General features: G+C 46.7%; 1 protein-coding gene across 1 annotated transcript in view; it reads left to right on the forward strand.

Moving 5' to 3' along the window:
- ACOXL (acyl-CoA oxidase like) overlaps positions 1-20,440 on the forward strand; it is a gene marked incomplete at both ends in the record, with an annotated part of 252,564 nt that overhangs the window by 153,862 nt on the left and 78,262 nt on the right. The window contains 4 exon segments of the mRNA XM_079792227.1: positions 9,466-9,505; positions 9,508-9,528; positions 9,531-9,573; positions 14,448-14,559. Of these exon segments, the coding sequence (XP_079648353.1) occupies positions 9,466-9,505; positions 9,508-9,528; positions 9,531-9,573; positions 14,448-14,559 (216 nt within the window).

The following is a 20,440-nucleotide window of genomic DNA, read 5'->3' on the forward strand; positions in this document are numbered from 1 at the left end:
TAATCCAAGAGGAGAATGCTTAAAGATAGACCTGGAGGGCAGTGGTGCGGCAAGCCGGGGACACAGTTAGTCCAAATTGGAACAGGAAGTCAGAGGAATCAAAAGGAGGTGAAGAAGGAAGCGATTTGCTTCGAAATGGGACAATTAAGAAGCAGGAAGATCTTAGTGATGTGATGGGAAAGGCATATGTTTCTTCATGAAACAAAGGGGGAAAGTTCATGAAGACTCGGGGGAAAACAAAACCACTCAAGAAAAGCACGGGTAATATGAGGCACCCGGGGGCGGGACACGGGAGTCTGGCTGACCTGGACACTGGACACTTCCCCTCCCAGCAGAACAACGCTGCTAAGAATGGTCATTCCTGGAGGCAGGGGTTTGGGTAGGAAACTTGCACTTTCTTTAAGACCATTTCAACTGGCTTGAATTTTAAAAATCAAGTATATTTAAAACCATTTAAAAATAGTTTCTCCTTTCAATGTGAAAGCTGAGGGAGAGACGAGAAAGAGTGAAGGGTAACAAAGAAAGGAAAAGCTCTCCCTGCACCCTCCCCCACACACCTCACTCGCCCGCCCTGGTGTTCTCCCACCCCTACAACTGGGGAGAATTCCAAATTCTCCTCCCAGATAAGCAGGACTCAGGTGCTGGGCTGGGACGTGGCATCAGGTGAGGACTGGACCTGGCCGCAGCTGGAGAACCTGGTCTCTCTTATCCTGGAAGGAACCACACAGGAAACCTGAAGGAACCTCCTCACTGGGCCCCCACCTCCTGGCTGTGTGCGCCCCGGGGTCAGGCCAGAAGGAGGAAAGGGCAGATGGTCCTGACACGGGAGGGGTGGTTGGTGAAGTGCGTGGCAGCACCATGGTGCACCCGCAGTACAGGGCTGAGACCCGGTGGCCAAGGCAGGGGTGATGGCGTGGAGGACAGCTCTGCTTACGGAAAGACCAGAGCCTTCCTCTCCTCAGGGCCTCTTCTGAGAGACAGCGGGTGCCAGGCTGAGGGCTGCCAGCCCCGGAAGAATTAGGAGAGATGGTTGCAGGGATCTGCCCCCAAGACCAACAGATGGGGAATTACACCCAGAATCACCCTGATGATGGCAGGAAAAGCAGGGGGAGGTGTGTGGAATAAGACCCAGGAGGCCTGCCCAGTGAGGGTGGTGGGGGCCATGGTGGAGCAGCCAGGCCTGAGCTGGGGACCCAGGCTCAGCCTACGGGCGATGTGGTGCCCAGGCCAGCCTGGCGGCATCGGAAATGGAGTGAGGAGGCAGCTGGAAGATCTGCTCAGGGCACAGAGTCGATGCGAAGCATTTACAAATGGGGTCACTTGGGGGCCTGGAGGGATGCTGGGAGGATGCACACGTAGGAAAGCTCTCCTCTGGACTCCGCGTGTGAGCCTGGGAGAAAGGACCCGGCCAGTCTGTCTGTCTGCACTTCTCTGCTTCCCACATGACGTCCTCTTTTCTGTACAGCTGACGGGTTTGGCATTGTTTTCCAAACTGGAATCTAGGATGTGTTATTGTTTGTTTTACTTTTGATGGTGATCTAAACAAATCGTTTAAGTGTGTTGTGCAGGTTATCTGGATGACAGCCATACAACCAGGGACCGCTGTGGGTTCCAGCTCCGGTGTCCGTGTATTGAAACCCTTTGGCACCAAATAATACCCCTCAGGTCACCAGGAACCAACCAGGAAAGAGGAGATGTAGGCTCTCTCTCTATCTGTGCCAGGTGCAGGCCGAGGGCGGCACGGTGTGCGGCTGGAGGGAGGGAGTGGCAGGCATTCGAGACCAGGGGAGAAGGGGCTCCTCCCCCAGCCCGCACAGCCGGCAGAACCCGCCCGAGGAACCACGTCCAGGCTGCACACCACAGCCGGCCACATGTTGTTAGGCCGTTGATTTGGATCTCTTGGTTTTGTAACTTTGCTTGTATTCGATTTCATCGTTTATAGTTGAACAAGAGCTATAAACAAAGGTGTTTATATCTAGTTTTATGTTTGCACGTATTTCAGTAACAATATAATTTGAAACAACTTAAGTCAACATTGGGGGTTAAGGGGAATGTTTTTTTTCCTCAGGGGGAGGGTTGTACATTAGTCAAGTTATAGAAAACTTTATATTATTTCTTTTACTAACATTCTCCTTATGGTCCTTTAGTTTGCACACTTACATCTATTCCCGTGACACTGGACACGCTGCTGCTGGTGTTAGGACCTGATAATCGGGAATGGCCTGGCACCTGCATGCACTGCATGGAAACTTCTGGAATAGGGAGAGATGGGGGGGGGGGGGAGCGGGAGGGAAGGCCATGGTGGGGGGGGCGTGTGGTGAGAAACCTGGGCGGCCAGCAAGGAGGCCCTGGACTTCGGCAAGTGGACAAATCAGCTTTGGGGAATTCAGCTTGGGCCCAGTTGCTGTGGGGTGAGGGGCGGGGGGTTTACCCCTCAGGACACACTGGCTGCAGATTCCTAAACCATAGAACCCGTATCGCCCCCACATGAGGACCCCATGCCTGGCTCAGGGGCTGTTTCCCTCGGACCCCCAGCCTCTTCCCGGAATCCAACTCCACAACACGGGTGTGCTTCCTGGTGTCTCAGCGCCTTCAACAAACCCTTCCCGGGGTCCCAGCTGGTTCCTCCAGGTCCACAGACCAGGACTGGGCCATTTGCTGAGGTCCCAGCTACATGGGAGCTGGGGGTGAGCCGGGCATTTCCCCCTCTAGTGAGAGAAGGTGTCGGCCAGAAAGGAAAGTCTGTGTGGGGTGTGGGGGCATGGCATCTGGGAGCAGACAGCTGACCAGCTGCTGTCCTGCAGGGTAGGGATGCTCCTGAGCCAGCCCCACTGTTGTGAGCTGGCCAGTCACAGATGGCTGGTCCATCAGGGTGGGCAATGGGGAGACAGGGAGAGGAAGGTCAGGACTCACTCCTGGGGTTCTTACAGGAGCTGCTTGGGGCCCTTTGACCAGGGGGTCCAAGTCTTCAGGGCCAGGCAGAGACCAGCATAAGGGCAGCAGGCCCCTGAAACTCAGTGTGCGTGGGACTGAGGCCACACAGGCCCTGCCCCCACCCCAGGGGTTGCCATCACCTCCACTGACTTTTGTCCAAGAGAATGTGGCCTCAGACTTGACAGAAATGCCACTGACCTGCAGGTCCAGGGCTCAGTCCCTCCCCTCTGGCATGCAGCAACCTGGGCCAGTCCCTGGTCTCCCTGAGCCCCCCTCCCACATCTCTAAATGGGGGGCTGACTCTGGAGGGTTAAGTGAGGGTCACAAAGTGTTAACCACAGGCACACCTTGTTCTATTGTGGTTCACTTTATTGTACTTCTCAGATGTTGCATTTTTTACAAAATGAAAGCAAGACCCCCCCCACCCCACCCCACCCCCACACACACACCTCAGCAAAAATAGAATTCACTTTATCAAAACACTCACTTTATTATGGTGGTCTGGAACCAAACCCGCAGAATCTCCGAGGCATGCCTGTCCACATAATGAAAATTCAGTATCCTTCGCCTGTTGCTAGTGTCATGCAGGGCACACAGTAGGTGCTCAGTAAATGCATAGTGGATTCATGTGGTGCCAAGGATCTGGTTTGGCCTGGACCTTGTGAGGGGCTTTCCTTACAGCTGCGGGCAGTGTTTCCAGAAGCAAGGCCTTGATCAGGATGGAGGCAGAAAGCAGCAGGGCTGTGCCCAGCATCAGGGTGGAAGGTTAAGTGGAGTCTTGGAAGGAGGGCAAGGCTTGGGTAGGGGGCTGTGTGAGCTGGGTCCCAGCAGCCCAGGAGGAGGGCCACACGTCTGTGGCAGGAGGAGTCCAGATTCTGCTTGGGCCAGGTGCATGGAATGGTGGCCTTCTCATGGTTGAAAGATACCTTTTGAGATAGATCAGTGAGCAAATGTGGAAAGAGAGGGGGTGGAGGGCAGAGAAGTCTTCCCTGATCATCACAGAAAAGGATCTCCTTTTGACTTGCTGTACTTCTGTGCCTGTCGGGTTCGGGTTCTGACAGATGCCCCCAGAGTGTCGTGCGTGTTCCTGTGCTGATCTCTTCTATCAGACTGGAAGCCCAATTGACTGGAAGCTCTATTGACAGTGGATGCCTTGCACATAGTAGGTGCTCCATAAAGGGGGGGGGGGTGGAATGAAGGAAGGAAAACAACAAAGACGCACTTTGTTTTCTGTGGGGAAGAGACATTGAGAAAACAGATTCCTCCCCAGCCCTTCCTATCTCATTCATTTAATTAAACAAACAAAAAATTAACCACTATTGAGTTCATTTGGGAAGTGCATGAATTTTTGCAGGGCTTAAATCACTGCTTTGGACACATCCATCCTCAGAAATAAATTTCAAATTCATGTTTAAGGCCCAGCAATTACTCCGAGCAGTATACGTGTTGGTTTATGTGTTTTAAAGCAGTTCTTTCCCCTCCCTGGCCCTCCCTATCTCATTCATTTCTTCTAGTTAGGCAATCTTTAAAAATTCTCCTCAAAGAATCTTATTTTGATGTGTTGTTCAGCATCTAACAGAAATGAAGCGCTAGAATGCTTGGTGGTGAGTCACATCCACTTGGTCTTTCCTTCAACCTTATACCCGGGTGACACCTGGGCTGCCCTCAGGCACCGAGGTGGCCGGATGTAGATGTAATACAGATGCAGGACATGCAGGTACATTCGTGTCTAATGGTCCTACTGGGACCCCGGGGACCAGATCCAGCTTCCTGGGGTGAAAGCTGGATAGTCGTACAGTTTGCACTGGGCCCCAAATTTTGTGGCCAGTCCTGCTCGGCATTATTTGGGTCCCCAATGCCATAAGTACTGCCACTCTGAATGACTCCATCGCCCTCTGTGGCTCACACCTGAGTGCAACCCCACTGCCTGGCTTGTCCTGGTCGCAGAGTGGGTGAGGTCTGGTGGCTTTGCTTAGACACCTGTTTCTATTCTCATTGGCTCTGTGTGTTTCTGCCTTGGCACTAGACCCTACCTTTTAGACTTTTTAATCCAAGTTTCACTGAGCCTGGCATAAATCAGTGAGATGCTGCATGCATGGAAATGCTAGTTGCTTCATAGATGCCTTGAAAAGCCATTTGACCTAAAAACTCACTCTTGTTGATGTTACCTGATTGCCGTGGCCTGATACATATGATATCCATTATGAATGCATGCTTATGATGTCATTTTTTGCACAACTGCCTAGACTCAGAGTTTCCAAGGCTGTAGATGAGCGTGATTCCACCTGCAGGTGGATCTTTTCCAGAGGGAAGGATGTCGCTGTGCTGACTGCTCAGGCCCCTAGAGTTCTCCGGAGAAGGCTCGGGAACAGGTGCACCAGGCTCAGCCGCCGGGGATTAATCACGCGCAGAGGGCGGCGGAGGGAATTCACGTGCAGAACTGGAGAATGGCTCAGCCACAAAAACAATCACCTAGCGAGAAATAGCGTCACCAGTCATCTTGGGAAAATATGGTATAAGTATTAAAAACCCCAGGCTTAGATAAGGAGGTAATTACTTGTATTGCAAAAAGGATACTTCGCGTTGCAGAGTGATCTACTTTTCAGTTCATTTTTAAATAACGAGATCCCCAGCACAACGGGAACATTGAATGTATAAAAATGCTATTGCACTTCCTGGTTTGGATAATTGCTGCTGTCATGTGAGATCTCACTTTTGGGGTAATCTGGGTGATGACTGGACAGTAATACCTCTCTGTGCTATTCTAACTTTTTGGGGATCTATAATTATTTTAAAATAGAAAGTTAAAAATACTTATATGGGTATACGTGTGTGTATACAGTATATTAGTATGTAGCATGTAGCATGTTGGTATTAGTATATAGTACATATATTGTGTATGTATGCACACATAGTACATTATAGTGTATTCTGGACACATCTCCTAGGTGAAGCGAGCTCGTCTTCATTGGACGCCCAATAGAGAAGGTGACTGCTCTATCTTTGTCTTCCCCTGGTCATTTATCAAGTGAAGTATTGGATCTAGAGAGTGTTATCCCCAAATCCCATGGTAGCTGATGGCTTCAATCATTTAATCTTTCACCACAGGAGCTTCAGCAGCAGAAAATAAACTCATTTTTAAAATCATGTTTTCTTGTCTCATGACCTAGAAAAGGAGGAAAGATGCCAAAAGCAAGAGGCAAAGAGAAAAGAAAGGAGCAAAAAAAATCTGCTTTTGTGAAATCAGCCAGGGCCCAGTGATTTTTTCCGTTGTGTTTAGCGCCTGAACTGGATAATTATGTCATTCCAAAGCAGAAGGAAGTTATTCAGGAATTGGTTAGATTGGATGAGATACTGGACACAGGAAGGGGGTCTATTATTCAGCCCTGGGTTCAGGAAAGATTGCTCAGCTTGCAGTGCGCGGCTGTGCGCCCTTGGACAGCACACGGTGGACACTCTGACCTCCCAGCATTCACCTTCCAGCAGTAGAAAAACAGGAGGCCATACACAGGTTGTTGTGCTCTATGTCATCCGGTAGCAATAACGGCAAGAAGACAAATGAAGAAAGATAAAGGTATGAGGTAAAGAGAAAGCAAAATTTAATTCTTGGGATGACAGTGCTCTTGTACCAAGAGGGAGTTAGAGGTACAGCCATCATAAACTTAACAGATTAGAAAAAATAAAAAGAATATAAGTGTTAATCCTAGTGATGTGTCAGTGAAACAAAACTGGATTACTAATGTAATTTGAATTATAATTTTAATTCTAGTTAAAATTCACCAATCTCCCTCCATTTTTGCCTCTGCTGGAGATGTTTTGATTTTCACCTTTATTTTGTATAGCAGCCATACTAATGTTCACGTCCTTCGATCCCTAATACAAGGATTCTTAAACTTATTAGGCCGGATGCCCTCTTTTTAATAAATAAATAAATAAATTATTATTTTTAAATTCTCACCAAAGGACATGTTCATTGATTTTTAGAGAGAGGCAAAGGGAGAGAGAGAGAAACATCGAAGTGAGAGAGAAACATTGATTGGTTGCCTCCTGCACTCACCCCATCTGGGTCTGGGGATTGAACCTGCAACCTAGGTATGTGCCCCAACTGGGAATTGAACCCAGTACCATTCGTTGTACAGGACAATGCTCCTGTGTCACAATATTTTGTGACACCCCTTTATTATCCTGAAATGAAATCATAGATAGTATAATTTATCTAGAGGCATAAATTCAAGAATTCAAGACAATACTCAAAAGAAACAAAAGGAAAGTAATCCTATATAATAAAACCCTAATATGCAAGTTGACTGAACAGTGGAATGACCGGCAGAATGATGCGCACTGACCACCAGGGGGCAGAAGCTCAACACAGGAGCTGCCCCCTGGTGGTCAGTGTGCTCCCACAGGGGGAGCACCGCTAAGCCAAAAGCTGAGCTCATGGCTGGTGGCACAGTGGTGGTGGTGGGAGCCTCTCCCGCCTCTGTGGCAGTGCTAAGGACCAGTGAGCCCAGTGGTAAGGAGCAGCAAACAGGCAGGCGGTAAGGAGCTAGGGGTCCAGACTGAAAGAGGGATCCCATACTGTGAGAGGGATATCCAACTGCCGGCTTAGGCCCGATCCCAAGCCGGCAGGTAGACATCCCCTAAGGGGTCCTGGACTGTGAGAGGGCACAGGCTGGGCTGAGGGACCCCCCCCCCCCACAGTGCACGAATTTCCTGCACTGGGCCTCTAGTCCTATATAATAAAAAGCATAATATGCTAAGTGTCCAACCCATTGGTCAACCGTTTGGTCGACTGCTTGACCAGTTGCTATGACCCACACTGACCACCAGGGGGCAGACACTCCCACTGGTAGGTTAGCTTGCTGCTGGGGTTTGGCTGATTGGGACTGGGCGAGAGGGCCGGACACACCCTGGAGCCCTCCTGTGGTCCCTCCCCCACCAGCCAACCCCCTTTGGCCCCATTTGGGACTGGGCGAGACGGCCTTGATCGGCTCTGATCCCCAGCCAGGCCAAGGAACCCTCACCCGTGCACAAATTTGTGCACTGGGTCTAGTTTATAATAAACCTGACAACATTGTAAGACCTAAAAATGCCACATTTATACATGGAATTGGCATGGCAGCCTCGGATATAGACTGAAGCCAGAGTTAGGGAGCAGTCACAAGTGGGAGCATCACACCAGCTTGCATGTCACTTGCCTAAAGTGGGCCCTGTGGCCACCTCTGGCTTCAGGGGGCAGGGAGTGTTGTCCTCCCACAGGCCGGGGTGGGGAGAACCTGAAATCTCCGGTGTAACTGCATGAGGCTCTGGGTTGTCAGTCCGCTGCTTCTGTTTGGCCACATGGCATTGGACAGGACATGGTGTGACACTGTCCAATAATTGCACACCTGGCTCTGCCACCACTGCCAGGAGAGCTTCGCAGTCACATGACTGGAGGAGCTACCAGCATCCCTCATATAGGCAGGATGGCCTTTACCAAAACCTCCGTGTCGGCTGATTCATGGATTTATCCTTAGGTGACAACCAGAAAGAGGGCAGTGCTCTTTGTTGGAATGTACTGATGTCAAGGTATTAGTGACACTATATAATTGGAAACAGCCTAAATATCTAACTGAACATATAGCCATTAAACAGATAGCTAGAATTCGAAACAGCAATGTGAACCAAAAATACTACTTATGATATACTGCTGGTCAAAGGCATATATACTTTATAGCATCTCTATACAAAACATGAACGTATATAAAACAAAGAAGGAAATATTCTGACACTGGTTTTGTAGGAGAATGAATCAGCTATGTATTCCTGCATAATAAACCATCCCCAAGTTTAGTAGCTTAAAACAAGTCACAGTTGTTAGCTCATGGTTCTGTGGGTCGTTTGGGCGGGGTCACCCAGTGCGATTCCTTGCTGGCCTTGCCTGGGCCGCTCTCACCAAGGCGGTCAGCTGGAGGCTCGTGGGCAGGGTGGGCCAAGGTGGCCTCCCTGACAGGCCTGGCAGCTGCTGCCACCAGCTGGGCCTGGCTCTGCCGAAGGCTAGCCACGAGCATCTTTAACAAACCTGGAAGAGCATGCAGTACGTTCAGACCAAATCATAGCTTTAAAGAGAATGAGGGAGGAGATGGATGGAGATGGTTTTACGTGTACATTTTAATGCTTTTTCCACCCAAACCTAATCAGCCATAGACTGTCAGAGGCACGAAAGAAAACAGACCAAATGTCTGACTGGTCCAGGAAAGGCAAGTTGGTTTTATCTGAAGTGGCAGCTGAAGTAAGTGGCACTGGGACCAGCATTTGTGCCTGGGGTCCCGGAGGAGAGGGAGCTGCTGGCCACGTTGGGAGGGATGAGAGTGGATGGTAAGCTCCACTCGTTTGTTGTGGGGCAGACGGGACCCTGGAAGGAGGAGGTCATTGGTTCCTTGCAGGGAGTTTACTAGAAGCAACTAGAACTCACCGGGCTGTAGCATGTGAAGGCACTGGTATTTTTTACATTTTGGACAAATGACTGACAAATGGTAACTCTGTACGCAGGTTGTGGTGCGGGAACTGCTGGCTCAACACACTAGGCAGATGGAGAAAGGCCACTTGTTAGCCTGCCCGAAGCTGGGCCGAGTCTGGGGGTGACCAGCTCAGAACCAGGTACGAAACTGCTCAGGCTGTCACCATCCTCGGCCCTCAGTGTCTTATTATTGAGCCCAAGAACACAGAGCCTTGTCATGGCAGCTCGCTCGATTGAAATGTGTACTACTTGGTTTATGTACAAAAATACACGAATATGTAAAATGAACGCTCGTGGACCCACTCCCCAACTTAAAAACCGTAATGATGCTAATTCTGTTCTTTCTACTGTGCTCCTTCTTTATTGCGTGTTCACTGTTCTGAGCCCTTTATAGGTTTTAATTATAAAAACATGAGGTAGGTTATTATTTCCATTTCACAGACGAGAAACTGAGGCTCAGAGGTTAAGGATGTTGCCCTAGGTGGCATGTTAATGAAGGGTGGAGCTAGGAGTTGAGCCCAGACAGTCTGGCTTCTGGATCATGCTTTTGGTTGTCTTTATTGATTTTTTTTAGTATGGACTTTAAACTTGATGAATAAGGTGTGAAGTATGTGGAATTCTGAGGCTGCCTGTTGTCACTCAGGATTCTGTTTCTAAGATCCATCCAAGCTGTTATGTGTAACTGAAGAGCTCTCCTCACTCACTACATTTCACCACGTGCACACACCATCATCTACTTACCGTTCTCATCTCCAGCGGCCAATCAGGCTGTGTTTTCGATATTTTGCAAAAAGCTCTTATGAAGGAACCTTGTCCACGTTTTCAGGAGAAATGATCCAGAGTTCCTACAGGGTTTTCCCATTTAGCTGCCATGACTCAGAAAAAGAAAGACATTTGACGTCACTGTCACACCCACACATCCACTGAGCACCCCACCCAACAGGCCCAACTGACGTAAACACGCCATGAAACGATGCTTATCCTATTTGCTCATCCTGCTTTCGGATGTTTTTAAATTTTAAAAAAATTCTGATCTCAATCCTTTAAACTGATTTCATGACTCGTTGGTGATTTTCAGTCTGCTGTTTGGAAAACCCTCCTCCGCAGTATGTATTGCCTAGAGGTCAGTGTTCCACGTCACCCGCTGGGGCCAGGTTGCTTTCTAACGTGACTGTGCAGCTCATACCTGCCAGCAGCACGTGTCCTGTGAAGACCTTTCCGTGCCAACACTTGGCCTTATGAGACTTACTTTTTGTCAATACAGCGTAAGGAAAAGGTCTCTCACTGACTTTACAGTGCATTTTTCTGTTGCTGTGAGAGTTGGGCGTGCTTTCACATGTTTATTGCCATTTATGTTTCTTCTAATGTGAAATGCCTGTTCATGTGTGTTGCCAATTTTTCTATTTTTTGTCTTATTATTTTCTTTTTAATATTTATTTATTTATTTATTTATTTATTTATTTATTTATTATTTTTAATTCTCACCCGAGGATATTTTTCCATCGATTTTTAGAGAGAGTGGAAGGGAGAGGGAGAGACAGAGAGAAACACCGATGTGAAGGAGACACATCGATCGGTTGCCTCCCACGTGCCCCCAGCCAGGGCCGGGAGCTTGCAACCGAGGCATATGCCCTTGACCGGAATGGAACCTGGGACCCTGCGAACAGGTTGAACAGGCTGATGCTCTGTCCACTAAGCCAAACCGGCTAGGGCTTTATTGACTTCAGAGAGAGAAAAATATCCATTTGTCGTTCCACTTCTTTATGCATTCATTATATGCTCTTACATGCACCCTGACCAGGAATTGAATGCGAAACCTACATGTATTGGGATGATGCTCCAACCAACTGAGCTACGTGGCCAGGGCCTTGCTCTTATTCTTGTGGACTGTTAGGGGTTTTTTGTCCTTTGTTGTTATAAATGTTACAATGATATTCTCCAAGTTTGTGGCTTCTTTTAGATTTTTTCTTATGGTGTCTTTTTTTTTTTTTTTAAATCCTCACCTGAGGATATGTTTTTATTGATTTTAAAGGGAGGAAGGGAGAGAGAAAGAAACATCCATGTCAGGAACGTTGATCAGTTGCTTCCTGTATGCACCCCGGCTGGGGATCGAACCAGAAATCTAGGTATTTGCCCTGATGGGGAATCAAACCCACAACCTTTTGGTGTATAGGTGACACTTCAATCAACTGAGCCACCTGGCCAGAGCTTTGTTAGGGTTTCTGTACATTGACTGGCATACTGTTTCCCATTCTCTTACTTTCCTGATTGGAATTTATAGCCAGCTTTTCTGGTCTCATAAAGTTGTTGTGGGAGTAGATAGTTTCTTATTCTGTGGAAGAATTTATAAGTTAATTGAAACCTATCTGTGCCTGGGGGAATATTTAAACAAACTACTGATTTAATTCATTTAATTATTTTAAGGCCATTTAGACTTTTTTGTGTCAGTTATAGTAAATGGTATTTTTCTAGAAATTTGTCCATTTGTTTTTTAATTTATTGGCATAAGGTTCTTCATACTATTCTCTAATTACCTGTTTTGCTTTCACTAGTCTGTAGTTATCTCCCATTTGACATTGCTAAAATTATTTGTGTGTCTTCTCTTCTGTATTGTTGTACAGTTTTATCTCATCAGATGTTTTTCTAGTTTATATTTTCTAAAACAACCAGCTTTTTCCTTTATTGATCTGCTCTGTCCTACCTCTCTTTCCTACTTCATTGATTTATGCTCATAAATGTATTGTCTCCTTTATTCTACTTTTGAGCAGCTTACATGTATTTTTTCTTTGTGTATTTTTAAAATTATTGTTTTTATTTGGAGGCAGATTATTGATCTCCATAACCCAAATGTATTGAACTAATTTCTAAGGAAACTGTTCATTAGAAAATATAATCTTACAATCCTGATTAAAAACAGGGGAAACACATAAATGACAGTGTGTGACTTTCCACAACTGGTGGCATGAAGTGGAATTAAGAAAGCTATACTCTGTCCTTCTTTCCCTTTTTTCCTACTGCTCAGAAGACTCCTGTCTGTTCATACCATAGTCTCTCTCATCAGCCCCTGCATCCCAGGACTGTCTCACGTACCTCTCAGTTTTAATGTCTCAGTTTGTCCTGCACCCTCTATGGAGTCAGTGCATCTTTTCACTATGCCTGGTCCTGAGTGGGCATTTCATAGTTCCCATAGCCTTGGCCCAGGTGGTTAGTTTGAAATTTTCCCACATACAAGGGGTGAAAGGACAGAACTGTCTCCATCGGCACCAGTTCCATTTGCTCAGGAATCTCTCCTCTCCTCTCCTCTCCTCTCCTCTCCTCTCCTCTCCTCTCCTCTCCTCTCCTCTCCTCATTTCCCCTCCCCTCCTCTTCTCTCCCTCCTCTCCTCTCTCTCTCCTCTCCTCTCCTCTCCTCTCCTCCCCTCCCTTTCCCTCCTTTCTCTCTCCTCTCCCCTCCCCTCCCTTCCTCTCCTCTCCTCTCTCTCCCCTCCCCTCCTCTTTTCCCTCTCCTCTCCTCTCCTCTCCTCTCCTCTCCTCCCCTCCCCTCCCCTCCCCTCCCCTCTCCTCTCCTCTCTCTCTCCTCTCCTCTCCCCTCCCCTCCCTTCCCCTCCCCTCCTCTCCTCTCCTCTCCTTTCCTGACAGCGGAGCGGGGCCTCCTCACTCCAAGAGCATAACAGCCCCTCACCCATGTGCAACCCTCTGCTCCCAGCACATGTTCCAGGACAGACTTGAGATGCGCCAAAGGCAGTTTTCCAATTGTAAATATTTGGAAAGTTCCAGTCCATTTATTTTTGTTTCGGTTATTAACCTCCAAAACAGTACACATCTCTCTCCCACACAGTCAGACGTTCTGATTCAGTCTGTCTTTGTTCTGCGTAAGTCCCCAAACCTTACTTGCTCTGATTATTACTTATATTAAGAAAAGCCTTTGTCATCCACCTGTGACCTGGGCACCTCCCTGGGCACTGGCGGTCCAGAGTGATGGGTTCTCAGCCATGCGGAGCTCGCACCCTACTGCAGCAGCAGGATGGCAGTCACAGGACATGCACATGAGGAGACGGGGATGTAAGGAAAGATGGGCTGGGAACTTCCTGTTGCTCTGAAATCCCTCCAATTAGCCGCCATTGCGTGGACACCCATGTGCCCCCTCTGGACTGCAGGAGGGCTCAGTCGTTGAGACGAGGCGAGGGAGGCAGGGCACGGCTCCCACACTGGGTGTTTGGAGTCTGTTTGTGCCTAAGTCTCAACTCCTCTGTGCCTCCATTTCCTCATTGGCCCGATGGGGAAGATGGGCATCTCTGTGCTGAAGAAAGCCACCCTCTCTGTGGCACGCCCTACCGTGTGCTTGCCCACACCCCTCACTGCCCCTCCTGCTCCTCTTCCCTTAATCCGAGTGTCCCCCGGGACAAAACCCAAGCTTGAGTGTGTTCTGCCCATGTGACCTTGAGGAGGTTCCCACATCTTGCTGAGCCTCAGTTTCTCAGACTCTACATTGAATGATTATCATAACTTCATCGTAGAATGATTGAATCACTGAATAATTCACAGCAGTAATTAGCCCAGCGCCTGACACATGATGCATATAAGAAATAGTATTCATTGACAAAAATTTTGTGACAAGTATATTTTATTAATAATGTTCACATATCATCATTATTATACCACATGCCCAACAATGGTGATCAAATTAGGGAAAACCCACTTGATGGACGTTATATAGTTGTGAGTGAAGAAAGACTATATAAAATATTGAACATTACTTATAAAACAACTATAGTGGGAAAAGCAGGAAACCAAATTATCTTTATACCGTGAGGACCACCATGTAGATAAACTAGAGCCACACATTCATGAGGCAAAGACTGGCGGAAGCACGAACCAAGGGCGCGGTTATACACTGACACCACTTCTCCACTGGAAGAAAATCCCTTTAGAAAACACAAGCCCCGTCTATTTCTTTCAGATGTGTTCCTTGGTGAGGACAAATAAGAATGATGGTCACTGTGTTTTTCCTTCAGTTTCCTGGGATTGAACACGGACACAGTCAGTAATCTCACCTTTCTGTGGAAAGCTGTGAATTTTCGCGAAAGGGTTCTTCAGCGGGGTTTGGTGGCCAGAATGTGTTACAAGGTAAGGATACATCATGTTATACTTTCCATCTTGATGTGAGTAAGACACATTCTTACTGGTGATCTGTCTGCTGATTGTGGTCGGGGCGGAATCAGTGTAAAGACAAGCTCCGGGGAACAGACGGACTCCCTGCCGGCCACTGCGCTGACCGCCTGCCTGCGCTGGAGGCCCCCACGCTGTAGTGGAACCCTTGGTGCCCATCTTCAGGATCCCACCCGCCAGCAGCATTTGGCTGCCACGGGAGTTGGTGAATGAAGTAATCTGGGGCCCTAATTGGGATTGAAAAGTCATTGTCTCTATGTATAACGAGTGCATTGTTCTCTGGGGGGAAGTGTGCCAGGCATATGTCAAAATTAACCATTGGATTGGCCTGAGATGCACTCTTTCCTATGAAAACACTCGTGACTCTCTGCAAAGACACAAACCTAGCATGAGCGTTGATAGAAATCTAAAGGGAATGTTCACCAAGTACAGTGCCTGTGGGGCTGGTCCCCACCCCAGCAACATCTGTTTTATCTTCTCATCACAACACTGAATAGACAACCAGACCCAAGAGAGGATCTGCTTATCCCAACCTCTGCCAGGCTCAGGGGCCGGGCTCTTGTAACCTGAAACCAGACCACTGTTACCCTCTGCATGGGAATAAGGCTCCAAGAGGGCCAAAATGGGGGCCCCATGCATGCCTCCTTTCGTTTTCACATGGATTCCAAGATCACAACTTCCCGTACACCTCGGAGTAGAGGGAGGAGGATGAGTACCACATGGGGATAGATGTTCCCTTAGGAAACGCTCTGGAGGCCGAGCATCCCTGGGAGCACATCGTGCTTTGGCTCCAACCTGGTGCATCAGAGCCAGATTGATGATACCTGCTGGGGACTGGGCCAGGGCGGCCCAAGGCAGGCCCTCCTCCTCATACAGATCTGAGGTCAGGCCCTGCCCGATGCCACCCTGCAGGTGAGTCTAAGTCACTCCAGGTAACCTGCCCTGATCAATCATGGAGACAGCCAAAATGAGAGAAGGATGCAAAGACAAAAATGCTACAGTTGCACCAGCGAGCAGACTTGACAATGGACAAAATATAATCTATGAACCCGCTTTCCAAGACTGTGTTTAGTATACAGATGGAATGGCAAGAGATCATAACAGACACAGAGTGAAAGTAGTATAAATCCAAACTGTGGATAACAGATCCTCCTGAAAATGCTGGAACAAACGGAGCAGAAATAATAATCACAGATGTAATAGAAAGTATTACCCTTAGTATAAAAAAAAAAAATCAAGATTTTGATGGGGGGGGGGGGGTAGGAGGAGGGAATGCCCATATCTAGAGAAAAGACATTATCATATGAGCAACCAGACAGAAAGGAACAGTTTACCTACAAAGGGAAAAAATAAGGCTAGCTCCCGTTTTTATTCACCAGCTCCAAATGGAGAAATATCTGCTTCTCTAAAGAGGAAACTTCATGATCTGAGCGTGCCATTCCAAGCCAAATTTAACCCATGAGTCCAGGCAGTGGGAAGACATTTTCAGATATCTAAGAATCAGAAGCAATTTCACCCATTTGGCCTTCCTTAAAAATTATTCAAAGACTTACTCTACAGGACACTAAAAAAATAAATAAATAAAAATTCACCTTGGCTGGGTATCTCGGTTGGTTTGAGCATCACCCATACACCAGAAGGTGGCAGGTTTGATTCCTGTTCAGGACACATACCCAGATTGTGGATTCGATCCCTAGTCAGGTGCATACGGAAGGCAACAGACTGTTGTTTCTCTCTCACATTGATGTCTTTTTCTCTCTCTCCCTCTTCCTCTCTAAAACAAACAAAAAAATCAAAATTAATAACTTAAATATAAGGAAGTCAAGATATAAAAGGATTGGTAGTCCCTGTGTTTTTAAAATATAGTTACAAAGTTCAGAAGCTAAAAATGTTTTTGGGAAAAACATGAATTTAAAAAAAAAACCTTGACTGGTTGATTATATAATAGATTGGGTTTATAATAAATTTTAGGGTAAGATAAAAGCTAAAGTAAAGTAAAAACTTGCTCAGCTTCTTACTTTAATTGCAGGGTAGGCAAAAGACATTGTTTTGCTCTGACTTTGATCATTAGAGAAACTTAGATTAAAATACATGTTTTATTAAATGGAAAGTTAACATGGGTACTAGACACAGGATGCTTGTTATGCAAATCACCACAGAAGACATAGAAAAGATAACTAAGTGACCAGAAGTTTGTGTGATCGGAGACAGAGCAACGAAGGACGAGTGAGAAAGCGCGTTCTCTGTTCTCGGAGGCCTCGGAGACCCTGTGCTGCTCCTGGTGACCTACACTGAGGCTGCGCAGGGAGCTGCAGAGTTCCCACGGCTGCCTGCTCCCAGGGATCGCTTTCTGAAATCTGGTTCCTTGTCATTGTGAGGTCCCCTTTGTCTCTTCTGTGATTGGGCTAAGTGCAAGTCTCTGCTCCCTGACCCCGAAGAGTAAGGATTTGATCTTGAAATGCACTGATCTGGTGATTCCTTGAACACAACTTTCCCATTACAATGTGATCCCTAAATTCAGTCCACAGTTAGCCACGAGAGGCATCTTCTGTCACATTTCCATCCTACAGTCATAAACCCCTTGGGATTCCACCTCTAGAAGGTGGAGGTTAGATCTGAAATGGGCCCTAACATGAAATGAAAGGTTTCAATTCTTTGAGTGAAAGCACAGACTCTCAGATTAGATTAGGAACAAATCTAATCACATGCATTTTATACAGAAACAAATTATATACATTAATGTGTAGTTATATGCATCAAAAATGATTTTTAAAAAGAAGAGTAAATTTGGATTGGGCAATAGCAAGACGTTTTCAGATATCTTTCAGAAGGATGAATTAGTCTGCTTGGGCTGCCATAGCACAATGACAGAGATTGGGGGGGGGGGGCGTGGCTTAAACAGCAGGAATTTGTATTCTCACAGTTCTGGAGGTTGGAAGTCCAGGAGGGAAGAACCAAGAGCCCAGAGGGTGAGTCCAAGAGCCATGGACAATAAGAACTGGGCTCAGTGGGACACACCCAGTCAAGGAACTTCTGACATTTGTTCAGCTTGATTTCAGAATTTCTGTGGCTTACTAGCCCCTGTATGCCTCCCATTTTTCTTTCTTTATGGGCAAGAGTATAAATGGTGACTACCTTACCATTATTCTACTTTTGCATGTTGGCCGGCCAGGGGACAGATGACTTGTCTCTTCAGTCAACAGACTTTAAACTAAGAGGAACTGTCCTGAAGGAATGACATCTGAGGAGCCTCATGTGCACATAGACTGGATTTAGATTATGGGATTATGGGATTTTAACTGGTGCTGTAATGGGATGAGACTTTTGTGGGCTTTGGGCAAGAGTGAGGATGAGCTATGACAGGCACAGCCCAAGATGGCCTTCAGTGGCCCTGCCTCAAGGTAGTGACACGCTAATATAGGCCCCACACTGACCAATAGAACACAGCCCAAGTGATGGTGTCTTTTCTGAGACTGTGTTATAAAAACACTGTGGCTTCTGTCTTAGCTCCTTCCTTCCTCCTCTTCCCCCTCCCTCCCCTCACTTGGGGAAAGTGTCATGAGCAGCCCATGTGGCAAGGCACTGAGCCTTCTTGCCAAGACCTGAGTGAACGGGCATGGAAGGGTTTCCTCCAGCCCTATGCATGTCTTCGGAGATGGCAAGGACTGGAGCAGTTGACAACTTGACAGCCACCTCATGAGAGAGCCTGAGCCAGAAGCACCCAATCAAGACATACCCAGATTCCTAACCCTCAGAAATCATGTCAGAGAATAAAAGTTATTTTTTTTCAGATGCTAAATTTGGAGATAATTTGTTGCACAACAATAGATAATTAATACAGCATCTGAAAGCAAAACGTGTTCAGTAGTTTTGGCATTGATATATTTTTTAAAACAAAATACAAAAAAGAGATTACTATAATGTTTTATCCAACATTTCCACTTAATAATATAAGATGTCATTCTTTTCATGTAAGAACATGATCACAAAATGAAAAGCAAGAGTTTTCGAACCAGGCGATGCTACTTTACCGCTTCTGATGTTTCTAGCTTTTCGGTTACTGTAGAGAGCGCCATAGTGAGCATGCCTAACCGTGTGCAGATTTTCGACTTGACACGCTGCCAGATTGTTCTCCACAAGCGCTGAACCAAACTGTCCTTCCCAGGGGTCCCCTCTCTGCACACCCGTTTTCCCAACACTTTATTTCCTCAACGTTTTCATGCTTTATCTTCAGGATTAGGAAATCTGACATCTCCTTTTCATATTTTTATTTTATTGGCAGGAGAAACATAGGTCCACTGTAAAACACTTACTTTTAATTCTATTTCAGCATGATATTAGATGCTCTTCGGTGCTTTTTCAATACCCAGAGCTATTTTCTGCCCATAACTGTTCTCTGCCAGAGAACAAATTGTTCACAAGTGTTGATCTTCTGATTTTTGAGCAAAGAAAACCTTTACACACACACAGATGGGTGTGGTTTTTGAACATTAAAAAAAAATCGTAGGCATGTGGCGAGGTGAAGAAATACAAGGATTTTAGAATCAGATAATACTTTGCCATGCTGAGCCTCTGCTTCTACAACTATAAATTTGGGGTAAGAATAGGCACATACAGACTTGTCACAAGGATAGAATCACATAGCATATGTTTCTTAAAAAGCATTTTTTAAAATGGTAAACTTTGTACTCATGTTAATCATCTTAGTTACTACCATTAATTAAATCAATTAAACAGTTAAATAGTCAAGGCAATTAAATAGTCGCCGAGCAATCCCGTTTTCTAGGACCAAGCGTGGGAAAAGCGCAAAGACGTTTAAGACATGCCCCTGCCTTGGGATAAAGGCCACTAGGTTAGCGCAGGGAAGAACGAGCTAAGCGCTAAATTAGGACAAAACCTACCAGGGTAGAGGAAAGAATATTGACTTCCGTATTTTAGATTGTATTTTGGCTCAGCTTTTTGTTCAGCTAGCTGTCTGTTGGCTTAGGTCTGCCTTCATTAATTTCATGTCTCTTGAAATAAAATGGTCCGTCCAGCAGTTTGAATGTCTGACCCAAACAGAGTCTGGACCAGAGTCTTTGGACAGTATCCAAAAGTGGGTGATCTCATCTAGAATGCCAGGGTTCTGTAAGAATAACCATGCGATTTTGTTGAGAATCTTTTAAAGAGGCAAAAAAAACATGAGTGGGGTTTAGAACTCTCCTTTTCTCCTCAGCTCTTTAATAATGCGCTGTAATTTTCCTCAAAAGCACATTTTATTTTAGAGGTGCCTTGCCGAGCCTCTCTGCACATTCAGTGGTGCCTCTGCCTCTGACCTGGAACCAGTGCTAAGGGCCAGCAGCTCGCAGTCAGGCCGGGAGAGTCCAGACCTAGGTCCTCATGAGAGAATATGCCTTTCCCTCCTTGGTGTAGCCAGAATTGACTCCACCCGGGGCCCGGAAATGCCCCTCGGTGTGTGGGTGGCCACTGAGGCAGCCCAGCCCCGCACCTTCCCTCAGAAACCCCACTTCCTCATTTTCCAAACTCACGTCACCAACGTTGCCCATCGTGGTGGCTGCATCATTTCCCATTAGTGGGAAGAAAAAAAAAAAACCCATGAACAACCACTTCTCCCTTTGAGAATATTCTGTTAAGGACTTGGGTCATTTTATGGAGAAATATCTGTGGAGAAAATACAGACCCTCCTCAGTAATCAATATGTTTAACAAATGACTAGTGTCAAATGTGCATTTGATGAAAGCTGGGCAGGTGGAGGGATGGGAATACAGACGGGATGGGAATCATTGCAGGTAACCAGGTATGGATGCACGTCTGTCTCTCCACACTAGCGGCTCCCCTC

This window comes from Cnephaeus nilssonii (genome assembly GCF_951640355.1).
Source record: "Cnephaeus nilssonii genome assembly, chromosome: 15".
Lineage (NCBI taxonomy): Eukaryota > Metazoa > Chordata > Mammalia > Chiroptera > Vespertilionidae > Cnephaeus > Cnephaeus nilssonii.